At 39.8% G+C, this 15,200-nt stretch overlaps 1 protein-coding gene across 2 annotated transcripts in view; it reads left to right on the plus strand.

The window, feature by feature from the left end:
- Nucleotides 1–14,162, plus strand: part of NHS (NHS actin remodeling regulator) — a 366,539-nt gene extending 352,377 nt beyond the window's left edge. Inside the window, exons 6-9 of one of the 2 annotated variants that reach the window (XM_030934711.1) lie at nt 2,092–2,223; nt 3,164–6,145; nt 6,457–6,583; nt 10,035–14,162. In XM_030934711.1, the coding sequence (XP_030790571.1) occupies nt 2,092–2,223; nt 3,164–6,145; nt 6,457–6,583; nt 10,035–10,641 (3,848 nt within the window). In that variant the 3' untranslated portion in view covers nt 10,642–14,162. The remainder of the gene's footprint in view (nt 1–2,091; nt 2,224–3,163; nt 6,146–6,456; nt 6,584–10,034) is intronic. The other variant, XM_030934712.1, reaches the window with a different exon arrangement.
- Nucleotides 14,163–15,200: the final 1,038 nt, after the last annotated feature.

Consider the following 15,200-nt stretch of genomic DNA (forward strand, 5'->3'; position numbering starts at 1 on the left):
ACTGAGAGTGTGAATATTAGTCTAGATAGAATGGAAGCACAGCCAGACCTTTCTGAAAAATTTATTGGCAGCAGTTGTAAATTCCACAATTGGATCTGGTAAACTTAGTTGTAAGTAAAATCATGTTATAAAATATTCTAACTTTCAAAGACATAAATTAAATGGTCTATCCATTGGGCTTTCTTACATCTCTAATAGTTACATTTTAACTTATTTGTATATTGAAAATTTCAAAACAGCCATGTTATGACTGATTTGCATATTGGTACTATGTGACTAAATATTGCATGTCACTTGAGATGCACGTTGCACACAGCTATTATTAACCCCACTCAGATTTCTCTCAAATAAAGTGGGGAAGCAAATGGACCAGACATCTGGGACAGATATTATTTTTTTCCAGAGAAAAAGGAGTCCTAGTTCATGGGCCTGTGGTGAGTTGGGAGTTAATTTTCCTGATGACCTATTAAACTTGTAAGATAAATTATTCTAAAGATGTGCCCCTATCTGATCTCCACAATCTAAATGGGATGTATTAGAGGAGTTCAGCTGTCAAAATGGATCATTTTGGCACCCTCTTAAGCTAATTTTCAGTTCTGGAAACCTCTGATTATTAGCAGCACGTGCTTTTTTCATGGCACTGTAAGTAAAATCTCGTTTTCAAATTTAGTGCTATGATTATGGGCCATTATTTTATGATTGAGGGAAAGGGACACTTTTTCCTTCTGCTTTATTTCAGGAACTCTCTGATTAAAACGTATATCAGATGTTGATTTCGAGAGCTTTAATGAGAACATTGTTAATGATGTCCACATAACACAAAATGTCTGAGTCTATATATAATGCATTCTACAATTACTAAGATCAGAATGAAGGATTTTAATTTTGGGTTGGAACTAAGAAAGATGCCATTAGTAAGAATTCTCCAATAATGTTGTAATTATTCATCATATGATATCTCATACAGATTTTTCAAAGTGAGTTCTAGAAACTGTTGGCACTGTGATGTTAAACAGAACTCAACTCTTTCATTATACAGCTGAACCAAGACTTGACATACCACCCAGCGCCATGCTTAACAATCAGGATAAATGATGAGGTGACCAAATTCCAAAGCATGGCATCGTGGCTTTCTGAGGCAAAGTTTACTCTGAAAAACCCATGGTGCAGTCAAGAGTTTGAGTTCCTCACCTCCCCTCTCATCATTCTAGTTGTGATGGGACTGCATGTAATGCTGATAATGTGATTATGGAGAGAGAAACTAACAAGCACCATGGTTTGCCCTCTGTGTTTACAAAAACAAACCTATGGCATAAAGACTGGGAATTCCAGCTTTACAGTTGGTATAGAAAGTGGATCCATTTAAGTGCAGAACTGGGGACTGCCTTGTATGTTTATTTTGTATTGAAAAGACATCTCATGCTAAACCACAAAGCACTGAGTTTAGTAAACAGAAGAAAGTAGATAGATGGGTGATGATTTATAAAAACAAATCCTTAGACTGTTGAGTTTCTTCACAGCAAGAGGTGTGTGTGTGTGTGTGTGTGTGTGTGTGTGTGCGTGCGCGCACGCGCACGCGTGGGGAACGAGAGAAGGTTTGGACCATAAGAGATGGAGGGAACAAAACCTCACAAAGATGGCTTTTAATGAAGAAATGGGTCAGGATATGTTAGCTGAGCTAATTCAGGTTAACATCCTGGTTGCTGATTTCCTATGCAAAGGTATCAGCTTCAAAGAGCCCAGAAATAGATCAGTAAATAGTAGTAACTAAAGGTTGTAAATCCTTAAGAAGCCATTTCTGTGTGAGAGGGATTTTTTGGATGTCTTTTTCTCTTCTCTTTCTTTTGATTTTTCTTCTTTGCTTGTTTTAGTTGGCAGTGCAAGCTGTTGTGGAGAGCTGCATTTAGAAGTAAAGCTTAATGTACTGCAGCATAATTTAAATAAGAGCTGAATAACAGCTCCCTTATATTCATTCACAGGCTTAACCCAAAGTCTTTCCTTACTTCCTGTCAATTAATATCACTGTGTTCCAAGTAAATGAAAATTTGTTTGCCATTTCTAAAGCTAATGAGACCTATTTGTGGGTTGCAGGAGTTGGCTTTGACAGAGACGCTAGTATACGCTGCTCTCTGGTTCATTCACAATCGGTACTACAGCGGAGACGAAAATTGAGGAGGAGGAAAACCATCTCGGGTATTCCCAGAAGAGTTCAACAAGAAATAGGTGTGATATCAAAAAATGTCAGTGGTTAACATTCCTCCGCCTAGTACAGATGACAGGGAGATTAAATAGAAGAAATAGATGAAACAGAAAAATGATTAAACATTTTAACTTGTAGAGGTTTTAAAATGGTGTTATTTGTTCTGTATTCAGCAAGCCAGGTGGTATTACTTTTTAACTCTCTGTTCTTGACTGTGAAGGTTTGACCTTATAGATTTAGGCATATACATTCAGGTCTTACGGCTGAAATGTAATACTTAGCTGATTTTTGAAAGTTTTATTAAGGTGGAAATTGTGAATAAAAAGTAGCAGGAGTCAATGAAAGTTTTCTTTTTGGAAAATGGTAACTTAATTTAAGAGAGATATACTTTCATGTCATTAATTATTTTAAAAGGTAAATTTCAGGCATATGCAATGAAATATTGAATATTGATAATATGATATCTTTGGTGACAATTTTTCTGTTTAGTGCATTTAAAATATCTCTGCCTATGAGGTTTTAAAAATTATTAGGGTAGCATCTCTTGTAAATAAGATTTTTATTTCTAATAATGAGAGCTATGATTTTTATTTCATCATGTTTATATTACAAAATAAAAATGAATAGTGGCCAAAAAGATAAAATGTACTTTAGTTTTTAAAAGTAGTCACTTATTGTGGCAAATTTATGTGATAGTGAAGAGAGGGAAAATTCACAAAAGACATAAAAGCATATCTTCTCTTGGTATGTATATATACATATATGGGGGGACATGTATATACACCCTAAAGCATTTTAACTCTCTCCTAATTCTATGTGTTTTTTTTTTTTCTATTAAAGAAAAAAAAAAAAAAAAAAAAAACAGCTCTAACCTGCCAGCCCACAGATCTGCAGACATAGCTCAGAATGTCTGCTGGTCTGCTGATATAGAAAATATCTCACTGTGTTTTCCATGTGCCCTAGATTCTGATGAATCACCAGTGGCCAGGGAAAGGAATGTGATTGTGCACACAAACCCAGACCCCTCCAACACTGTCAATAGGAGATCCGGAACCAGGGACTCTGAGTGCCAAACCGAGGATATTCTGATTGCTGCCCCATCCAGAAGGAGAATCAGAGCTCAAAGGGGTCAAAGCATTGCAGCTTCCCTTTCTCATTCTGCCGGCAACATTTCTGCCCTAGCAGACAAAGGTGACACCATGTTTACTCCTGCAGTGAGCAGCCGCACAAGATCTCAGAGCCTTCCCCGGGAAGGTAATAGAGGTGGGGATGCTGAGCCCAAAGTTGGTGCTAAACCCTCAGCGTATGAAGAGGGAGAGTCTTTTGTGGGTGACCATGAAAGAACCCCTAATGATTGCAGTGAGGCTCCAAGCAGCCCGAGTGCCCAGGACCACCAGCCAACTTTGGGCCTAGCCTGCTCTCAACATCTCCACAGCCCCCAGCACAAATTAAGTGAGAGGGGAAGGTCACGTCTGTCCCGAATGGCTGCTGACTCCGGCAGCTGTGACATCTCCTCCAACTCAGACACGTTTGGGAGCCCCATCCACTGCATCTCCACGGCTGGCGTCCTCCTTAGCAGCCACATGGACCAGAAAGATGACCACCAGTCATCCAGCGGCAACTGGAGTGGAAGCAGCTCCACATGCCCCTCGCAAACCTCAGAAACCATCCCTCCTGCAGCTTCTCCTCCACTTACTGGCTCTTCGCACTGTGACTCGGAGTTGTCACTAAACACAGCCCCTCATGCCAATGAGGATGCCAGTGTTTTCATGACAGAACAATACAATGACCACTTGGATAAAGTGAGAGGCCATCGGGCAAACTCCTTTACCTCCACTGTTGTAGACTTGCTGGATGATCCTAACAACAGCAACACAAGTGACAGTGAGTGGAATTACCTACACCACCACCATGATGCCTCCTGCCGCCAGGATTTTAGTCCTGAGCGTCCCAAGGCAGACAGCCTGGGCTGCCCAAGCTTCACAAGCGTGGCCACTTATGACAGCTTTCTGGAAAAGTCTCCATCAGACAAGGCGGACACTAGCTCTCACTTTTCAGTAGACACGGAAGGATACTATACGTCCATGCACTTTGACTGTGGTCTCAAAGGCAATAAGAGCTATGTCTGTCACTATGCAGCCCTGGGCCCAGAGAATGGCCAGGGTGTAGGGGCTCCCCCTGGTCTTCCAGATTGTGCCTGGCAGGACTACTTAGACCACAAGAGGCAGGGAAGACCAAGCATCTCTTTCAGGAAACCAAAGGCAAAGCCGACCCCACCTAAACGTAGCTCATCATTGAGGAAGTCTGATGGAAACGCAGATATTTCTGAGAAGAAAGAACCAAAGATAAGCAGTGGTCAGCACCTGCCTCACAGTTCCAGGGAAATGAAGCTGCCTCTTGATTTCGCCAACACGCCTTCTCGAATGGAAAATGCCAATCTTCCCACCAAGCAGGAACCTTCTTGGATAAACCAGAGTGAACATGACATTAAGGAACCTCAGTTAGACACTTCGGATATCCCACCATTCAAAGATGAAGGTGCCGAATCCACGCACTATGCAGACCTCTGGCTCCTAAATGACTTGAAAACAAATGATCCTTATAGATCTCTATCTAATTCAAGCACCGCTACGGGTACCACAGTCATTGAATGCATCAAATCTCCAGAGAGCTCTGAATCCCAAACATCGCAATCAGAATCAAGAGCCACTACCCCATCTCTTCCTTCTGTTGACAATGAGTTTAAACTGGCTTCACCAGAAAAGCTGGCTGGCTTGGCATCTCCATCAAGTGGCTACTCAAGCCAGTCCGAAACGCCAACATCCTCTTTCCCTACAGCTTTCTTTTCAGGTCCATTGTCTCCCGGAGGTAGCAAAAGAAAACCTAAAGTCCCAGAAAGAAAATCCTCACTACAGCAACCCTCTTTAAAAGATGGAACTATATCACTGAGTAAAGACCTTGAACTCCCAATTATACCTCCTACCCATCTTGATCTAAGTGCTCTTCACAATGTCTTGAACAAACCCTTCCACCACCGTCATCCATTGCATGTTTTTACTCATAATAAGCAGAACACAGTAGGAGAAACACTGAGGTCGAATCCTCCACCGTCCCTTGCAATTACACCAACGATCCTGAAATCTGTTAACCTTAGGTCCATTAACAAGTCTGAAGAAGTTAAGCAAAAAGAAGAAAATAATACAGATCTCCCTTATTTAGAGGAAAGCACACTCCCAACGGCTGCCTTGTCTCCGGGTAAGATTAGGCCGCACACAGCAAATAAATCAGTATCTCGTCAGTACTCCACTGAAGACACCATACTGTCCTTTTTAGACTCTTCTGCAGTTGAGATGGGACCAGATAAACTACATTTAGAAAAAAATCCTACTTTTGATGTGAAGAATCGCTGCGATCCAGAAACTATAACCTCAGCTGGTAGCAGTCTTCTAGATTCAAATGTCACAAAAGACCAAGTGCATACAGAGACTGAGCCTATTCCAGAAAACACACCATCCAAAAACTATGCTTTTCCCACAGAAGGATTTCAAAGGGTCTCTGCTGCCCGCCCAAATGATTTGGATGGTAAAATAATACAATATGGAGCTGGTCCAGATGAAACTCTAGAACAGGTACAGAAGGCACACTCTGCAGGTGGGGAGGAAGTTGCACAACCTGAATCTGTGGATGTGATCACATCTCAGTCAAACTCACCAACTAGAGCAACAGATGTAAGCAATCAACTTAAGCATCAATTTATTATGAGCCGCCACCACGACAAAGTGCCTGGTACTATCAGCTATGAATCAGAGATAACACCTGTAAATTCATTCCCTGAAAAATGTTCCAAGCAGGAAAATATTGCTTCAGGTATTTCAGCCAAAAGTGCCTCTGATAACAGCAAAGCAGAGGAGACCCAAGGAAATGTGGATGAGGCTTCATTGAAAGGTCAGTCACTGATAACTTGTCATAAAGGAAATGTGTCTCATGGCACTTCCTGGAATTTTTTCTTATGTTCCCAATAATACGGTACAGCCCTGGGTGTTGGTTTCTCTCCACTCTTTCTTTGCACTTATTAAAACAATTGAGATAAAATCTTTTGTTACTGGGTGAGTAAGCTTTGACAAGTATCTCTCTCATTTTTAAAAAATGGCAGCAAGGCAATTTCTGTTTGTTTGTTTGTTTGTTCCCTGAGTCAGTGAAGTACAGTAGTGTGCTGGGTAACTTCCTCTTAAAGATTCTTCTGTTCTTATTTTAAGAATCATCACCGAGTGATGACTCCATCATTTCACCACTTAGTGAAGACTCCCAAGCTGAAGCAGAGGGTGTGTTCGTGTCCCCAAACAAACCTCGAACAACTGAGGATTTATTTGCAGTCATTCACAGGTGAGGCAACATTACCAGGTCCCCCAAAACAAAAGGTACAACAAAGGTTTTGCCCCTTCAGGTACTTCTCACAAATGCAAATACGGAAAAGGTTTTCGTAATTGTAATACATTCAGCAAAAACAAAAGCAAGCAAAGAATAATTTTTCCAAATCAAGTTGATAGACTGATAATGCAAGTTGGGAAATACGATCTTTATATAGAGTTTGATAGACCTCTATTGAGAGGCTTTCGTAAGAGTGGCTTTATTTTTCCCCAGGAAAAGACATTCTGGAACAAGTTTTTATGTGAAAACAATCTGTGGTTAAGTGACCTGGAGTGAAAGCTCAAACTCTAGTGTAATCTCTGACTTTTAAATATTTTCTTGAACCTAAAAAATATGATCAAAGCTGTAGTCATACTCCAGCAGAGACAAACAGAAGTTGATTCACCATGGATACACCAAAATCTCAGAAATCACCACTGAAGAACTTATTTATGTAACCAAATACCACCTCTTCCCCCAAAACCTATTGAAATAAAAAATAAAAAACTCACATTGTACCCTATAACTATATACAATTATTTGTCAATTTACAATAAAATAAAACTTAGAGAACACACACAAACACACACACACACACAAAGTTGATTCACAAAACAGAGTCTCAAGTTTGAGAAAAGACAATACATGTTCCTGTCCATTTTATAACTCAGAACAAGTAATATTTGCTGTCTGTTTTTCTTTCTTCTTAGAACTTAAATTTCTTTAATAGTACTGGCCTTCATCTCCAAAATTAATGTCCATATTTCATGAATACAGGTCCTTTGGGTTGCTTTTCCAGGACAGCATTGTGTCCATGCTGCAAAGGCATACTTCCTCGTCTGCCCCCATGAGCCCTTGTGATCCATAGTCCATATGTGCAAAAAATATTCCTTGTAGCTGATGACCAAAGAACAGAGCAGGAACTAGCCCTTGGACACCTAACCTACATCCAACTGAGCTAGCCAATCATGATGTGCCGTGCCTCCTCCTTTCACAAACACGACTGTCTTCTTAGACCTCGGGAACCTAGATGAAACTCTCAAGAGATACAACTTGGGGATTGTCTTTTCTACCTCATAAAGTTATCATTTTTGAAACAAATTCACTGCAAGCAGTTTACAATCTTTTTCTCCTGGAATTCTACTTTTTATTTTATTTTATTTTTATTTTTTATTTTTTTATTTTTTTGAGACGGAGTCTCGCTCTGTCGCCCAGGCTGGAGTGCAGTGGCCGGATCTCAGCTCACTGCAAGCTTCGCCTCCCGGGTTTATGCCATTCTCCTGCCTCAGCCTCCGGAGTAGCTGGGACTACAGGCGCCTGCCACCTCGCCCGGCTAGTTTTTTGTATTTTTAGTAGAGATGGGGTTTCACCGTGTTACCCAGGATGGTCTCGATCTCCTGACCTCGTGATCCACCCGTCTCGGCCTCCCAAAGTGCTGGGATTACAGGCTTGAGCCACCGCGCCCGGACGGAATTCTACTTTTTAATAGGAATTTCTGTTTTCTGTTGATGTGGTTCTCTCATAAAGAAGGAGTACTGCTGTTCAACAATTGTTTTAAACAGAGCCAATCAGAAACACCTTCTGTGCATACCTTAGCAGGCATACTTCTCTACTCAGAGAGTGAAGAACCATTAGTTTCTTTTCCTTTACCCCTGTGCCTAGTCTAAGTTCTGATTATATTTCCCTCACCCCCACACTTTATCTCCAATCCTAGGAAAAATTGCTAAACTGCTATGTAAGTTAAAAAGCTATGTAAGTTAAAAAGTTACTCCCAAAGGACCAAATGCTAGTGTATGGAATAGTGGACAGGATGTAAATAGTGAGGTCAGAAAGACCTGGGTTTGAATCCCAACTCTGCCACTTCCTAGGCAGTCTTGAGTAAGTTAAAACCTCTGGACCTATTCCCTTATTGCACATGGGAATGCCTATAGCTCATGTATTTGATTCTGATGATAACTTTTTTTGTATGTCTAGAATATGGTAGTTGCTAAAAGCCAATGTTAGTTTGAAAGCCCTAACTTAGTGGAGTGCCAGACACTGGCATATACAAGATATCAACCACAGAGGTTTCTGTGAACCAAAATCAAGCAGATCTACACTTGTGAAACTCACATTTTCTCTACCGTATGAATCTTTAAGTTGATGAAAGTGCATGCTGCCAATGCTTATCAATGAACTGAGTCATACTGAAGATCCACCAAATTTATGCCTGCTGATTTACCAAAGAAAATCAATAATATGATGATGGGTGTCAAGGTTCAATAGATGTATTTAGTTTGGTAATCTTAGACTTGCATTTGTGCAGGGTTTACTTATTTATCTATTTACTTGTTTATTTACAAAAAAGAATTTTGTTTTCTTGAGAGCTTACAGTATACAAAGCTTTAAGAGCTTCAGAGATGGTCTGGGATTTCAATTCCCCACAGAGAGCTGGCTTACTGCTTAATATGCTCTTGATGCTCTTAGGAAGCTATAGGAAATGATATTTGCAGCCCAAGATGAATTGACTTAAAACGTCATTTAATTATGTTTTTATATGGAGGGATTTTAAAAGGTAGAATAGTATAATGTTTGCTGACATAACCATCACCCAGGATTATCAACTGTCAAACTAGGGCCAATCCTATCCCACCCACACCTCCATCCACTTGCTTTCTCTGGTATCATCTGGAAGCCAATCCCAGACATCAGATCATTTCATCTGTGTTACAGAGACAGAGTTAATAAGAAAAAGTTATAGTCTTTCACTCCCTGGAAGCAGAAGTAGTTTAGTTAGCAGTATAGTTTCTTTTTCCTTTCCTTTCCTTTTTTTTTTTTTTTTGAGACAGTCTTGCTCTGTCGCCCTGGCTGCTGGAGTGCAATGGCGTGATCTCGGTTTACTGCAACCTCTGCCTCCCAGGTTCGAGCCATTTGATTCTCCTGCCTCAGCTTCCTGAGTAGCTGGGATTACAGGCATGCGCCACCATGCCCGGCTAATTTTTGTATTTTTAGTAGAGATGGGGTTTCACCATGTTGGCCAGGATGGTCTCAAACTCCTGACCTCAAGTGATCTGCCCATCTCAGCCTACTAAAGGGCTGGGATTACACGTGTGAGCCAATGCGCCTGGCAGTTAGCAGTATAGTTTCTTAAACTTTTACAGAGTATCCTCTAGAACCTCTAGCCTCCACATTAGCCATTATCTGAAATTATCATCTCTAGGACCTAATTTGTGTCCACTGGTTATCAGAGAATTTCTCTCAGACTGTGGGTGCTACAAGGACAAGGAACATATCTTATTTTTCATCTCTATAGCCCTAATGCTTAGTATCTCATCATATAGGACAGGCTCAAAATGCACTTTAAACAGATGTGTGAATACGACTGAATAATTCAGTTTCATAAAAACGTGGACTGAGATGTTTGCCCCATTTTCTCCTTTTCTCAAAGATCCAAGAGGAAAGTACTGGGAAGAAAAGATTCTGGGGACATGTCTGTTCGAAGCAAGTCGAGAGTTCCTCTCGGCAGTAGCAGCAGCAGCGCCAGTTCCATCACTTCACCCAGCAGTAATGTGACAACCCCAAACAGCCAGAGGTCTCCTGGTCTCATATACCGAAATGCCAAAAAGTCCAACACATCCAATGAAGAGTTTAAGCTGCTACTGCTCAAGAAAGGCAGCCGCTCAGATTCCAGTTACCGCATGTCTGCCACTGAGATCCTGAAGAGTCCCATCCTGCCCAAACCTCCTGGGGAGCTCACAACAGAGTCCCCTCAGAGCACTGATGATGCCCATCAGGGGTCACAAGGGACTGAAGCATTGTCCCCACTCTCTCCATGCTCCCCACGAGTTAATGCAGAAGGCTTTTCCTCGAAGAGCTTTGCCACCTCAGCATCAGCAAGGGTTGGACGTTCTCGGGCCCCTCCTGCAGCCAGCAGCAGTCGCTACAGTGTCCGCTGCCGGCTGTACAACACTCCCATGCAGGCGATCTCCGAGGGAGAGACGGAAAATTCTGACGGGAGCCCACATGACGACCGTTCCTCCCAGAGTTCAACATAGAGTGCCTGTACCAGGCTGCCTGGCAAAGGCCAAAACCCTTACTCACATGAGGATGGAGGAACAGAATAGAGGACTTGGAAAAAGTCTCAACTTAATGGGGTAGCATCACTGCTAAGCAATGAACGAATTTCTAAATACAGTATGTGCTGGGTAAACAGAAAGTGGTTTAGACATTCTTGATTAGTTTCCATGTTTTAAGTAGCTGCAGTCTTTCATGTTTTTCTTTAGCATAGTTTGATTTAAGCAATCTCCTTCCTTGCAAAAATAGAGGATACGAAAATGTCTAATTTTCATGACACCTAGAAAACGTTTTCCCAGAGCTGCCTATTCAGAAAATAAAGCCCTCACTGTCATTATTCTTTAAGAAGATGAAATTACTCTGGAGGTTTGGTATTTTTTTACATTAAAACAAACTAAAGCAAAATTTAGAAGAAAGAACTACGCATATGTAAATACCATATTTTTGATAAAAATGTGTAAATAGATTTATCAATGATGAGTGGACATGTGGTCAATTATCTACTGCACACCAACTGTTTATAGAATACACAAAAATAAAATGTAATAACTGTATTCTGTGAATACCATTTTCATATCAAATGCCATATTTAAATGTCCACCAATATGATTTCTGAGTGGTAAACCTCAAATATGAATTTTAAACTGGTGAACTAAAGGAAATCTTGAGGTCATATACTGAAATATGAATAATTTAAAATAATGAATTCAGATCTAATCATTTTTGTGACAAATTGCAGCACCAAACAAGCTAATAGCAACCCATGGCTGTGATTTGTTGTGTGGTAATTTGGACAGAATGAAAAGCATGCTTTTGATTTTTTTTTTTTAATCAATGAGAGAAGTCATCATTCTCAACACAAAGCCCTGAACAACAGCATCTGACAGTGTCCTTTAGATTTTAATTTTTTCAATGGATTGCTTTAAAGAGAATGAGTAGGGAAAACAGTAGTTAATTTTAGGTTATGTTTTATATTAGGCTACTGGGGACATAAACAGTCATAACTAATGACTATAATTGTTAAACTCCTTAAAGAGTTTAGAAATTAGCTCCACATTCTTAAACTAACAAAAATGAAACCTAAGCATGCCACAGAGCTATTGATTATTCAGTAAGTACCTGTAATGAGTTTTCAGTGAAGCTTTCTCTCTGTGCTGATGAGATTCATGCTACCTAAAAATTAACAGAAATGACACTGTGAACAATGTAGTTGGAAAATAGGTATGTGTATATGCATTATTTATATTCATTGTTAAACTGGGAATGGGGAACAGCTCTGGTTCACAATACTACATACAACTGAGTTTTTGTCTGGTTTTACTATAGTGTCTGCTTGATGGCAAAAGGGGAGGGTGGTGGGTGGGAGAGGAAATGTCAGGGCAGGTGCTCTGATAAAATAAAGGCAGGGAAACAAGCTGAATTACTTGAAATTACTTGAATTTTCTTGTCTTAAAACTGAAAAAAAATGTAGTTACAAGTTAAAATCTGCAAATGGTTTTTACACTTCTGATTTTAACATGAACTGATACTAATGTTTGGAATCTTGTGTCAGAAATACAAGCAGCTAGAATAGGTTTTGAATGGGAGAGGTAGAACGTGGAGAGAATTAAGAAGGGATCTGACTTATAAAAGACTAGAATGTGATTAGAATGATAGAACATACCAAGGTTACCAAGAAATTGACAAGCTGCTGGCTTTAAGCTTATGCAAGTGGTAGTTGGGAAAGTAGGAGGTGTGGAAGGGGGGTTGCGTTTCGGAATAATTCATGCAAAACGAAGGAGGAAGCCTGGTCTAAGAAGATACTGTCTTTCAATAGAAATGATTTCTAAACTGCTACAGACTAAGAATAGATAATCTGATTGCTGTTGTTTTGTTTGTTTGGAAAGAAAAAAAATGTCTGGCTTCTTCTATTTGTTTTCACTAACAAACTGTGTTACTAAATTTCTTGTCATCCTTGTATGTAAAATGGGTGCTGGGGGTGGAGGGGTATAAGAGGAGGGAGAGTCAGAGAGAGTGTGTATGTGTGCGAGTGTGAGTGTGTGTGTGCACACACACACACTGGGGATAGATAAGCTACCTGGTAAAGGGTTTGAACGTTTACAACGTGTTATACTTTTTCTTAAAAGAAAAATGTTTTAGGGTTTGAATAAAATGGACCATCATTTCTCATTGGAACCCATTAATTAAGAAAACCAGCATGGTTTGACACCACATGGGAATATGAATAAATCTGTCTCATGATTTGAAAAGTACACTTTGCAAAGTTTTAAAAATAAAATTTTTAGGCAAATGCGGTAAGAAACCATCATTTCCAGTCACAGTAGGCGATCTTTTGTAATTTCATAAAAGCAGTTCGTTTGCAGTATGGCTTTTGTGTAGTTAGGGGTTTTTTAAGCGTGAAGAAAGGTATGTGGGCTTTAAAAGTGATTCTAAATCTTGAATAGAAAACACATGAATTGGCTTTAATAAAAATGTCACCTTTTTATTATTGACATTAATTTAAGTAATGGTACCATATATTTTTTAAAATACATATTGACTTGAATTGTGAGGCAATAAGATACCTTCTATATGTAATGATCACAGAACTAACCCTTATAATATAGTTTTACTTATTTTGTTTACTCTAAAAATCTATAGCAGAGTTTCTCTATTTTATATTTCATAGATTTAAAAAAACCCAAATAAAGATGGATTTAAAAATTCACTGTGGAAAAGAGTATTGAGTTACAAACTGAGAAGAAAAAGCAGGAAGTTCCTTAATAATCTGGAATATTCTACATGACTTGATTACATAGCAAACAAGACCAAGATTTAGGGCTGTCTTTAACATCACTGCTGTCTTGAAGCAGGGTACACACGTTAGGTATTGTGAAGAACATCAATCCGAACTTTTCTTCTGTTGTTTGCACTGATGTGATTTTTTGTTCTTTTATGTTTATACAACGTATCTATGTTGTGTAGGGGAATTTTTTTTCATTTTTAAAAAATTCTACTTTGTTGTTGTTATTTTGTTTTGTTTTTGGCTAAGTAGAGGACATGGACTAGTTGTAGCAAACAAAACATGCTGTTTGCTCTTGCCAAAGGTCAGTGAGTGAGTACATTTGCTGCAGTGGTGGCACGTAGAGAACTAGATGGTAATAAAGATTTAAAACTATGAAGAAGGTTACAGTGTAATTATTTTGGTACTAGAACCAGTTCATGCTGGCCGAAACGACAATGGTTTATGGACTTGCATCCATTTTGTATTTTTGTAATATTTGTAAATATGAACTTTTTAAATTGCTGCAAAGATGGTTTCTTTTGTAAGATGTTTTCAACGTTTACATTCAATCCAAGCCTTTGTATATTTTAGAGCTGTGCAACACTTTAAGTCTTGTATTTATTTTTAGTAAAAACGGTGACAGTTTCATTGTGAACCCCTCTCAAAAAAATGTATCAGAAAAGTTTGATTACCTAGAAAGTGTGTATAGAAACTGCAAATAAACGTGACTGCAATTAATCGTTTTTTCTCTTCACTGTTACATAATTGATTTCTTGGGCTTCACAACAGTGTTTTACAGGCAACAGGACATAAGGGCAGGATCTGTTATGGCAAAAGTAGGAACAAAAAGAACATAGACCAGCCTGTCCGACATAGTGAAACCCGTCTCTACTAAAAATACAAAAATTAGCTGGGCATGGTGGTAGACGCCTGTAATCCCAGCTACTCTGGAGGCTCAGGCAGGAAAATGGCTTGAACCCAGGAGGCGGAGGTTGTAGTGAGCCGAGATCGCACCACTGCACTCCAGCCTGGGCAACAAGAGTAAAACTCCGTCTCAAAAACAAAAATAAAAAAATAACATATACTATATCTATAATGGACTCTAATCTAGCTTCGTATTTGAGAGGAAAAATAATACATTTCCAACGTCCAGTATACTTTCTTTGTAGTTTACTACGAAGTATACTTTCTTTTTTGGCCCCTCTCTGGGCCAAGAAAAGGTGTATAGCTTTACTTTGAAATATCTGCCTGCTTTGCTTCTGATAATTACTCAGATTGTGTCTCCTTCCCAAGAGGTGCAGCCTCGATATAAGTATGTAAGACTATATGCCATTAGATGATGTCACATAGCCTTTATGCCGGGCGCGGTGGCTCAAGCCTGTAATCCCAGCACTTTGGGAGGCCGAGACGGGCGGATCACGAGGTCAGGAGATCGAGACCATCCTGGCTAACACGGTGAAACCCCGTCTCTACTAAAAAATACAAAAAACTAGCCGGGCGAGGTGGCGGGTGCCTGTAGTCCCAGCTACTCGGGAGGCTGAGGCAGGAGAATGGCATAAACCCGGGAGGCGGAGCTTGCAGTGAGCTGAGATCCGGCCACTGCACTCCAGCCCCGGCGACAGAGTGAGACTCTGCCTCAAAAAAAAAAAAAAAAAAAAAAAAAAAAAGCAAAATTCTATGCCAGGTACTGATCTAAGTGCTTTGCATACATTAACTCATGTAATCCCCATATTATACCCATTTTACAGATCGGGAAACTGAAGCACAAAGCGGTTA

Source organism: Rhinopithecus roxellana, chromosome 7 (assembly GCF_007565055.1).
Source record: "Rhinopithecus roxellana isolate Shanxi Qingling chromosome 7, ASM756505v1, whole genome shotgun sequence".
Classification (NCBI taxonomy): domain Eukaryota; kingdom Metazoa; phylum Chordata; class Mammalia; order Primates; family Cercopithecidae; genus Rhinopithecus; species Rhinopithecus roxellana.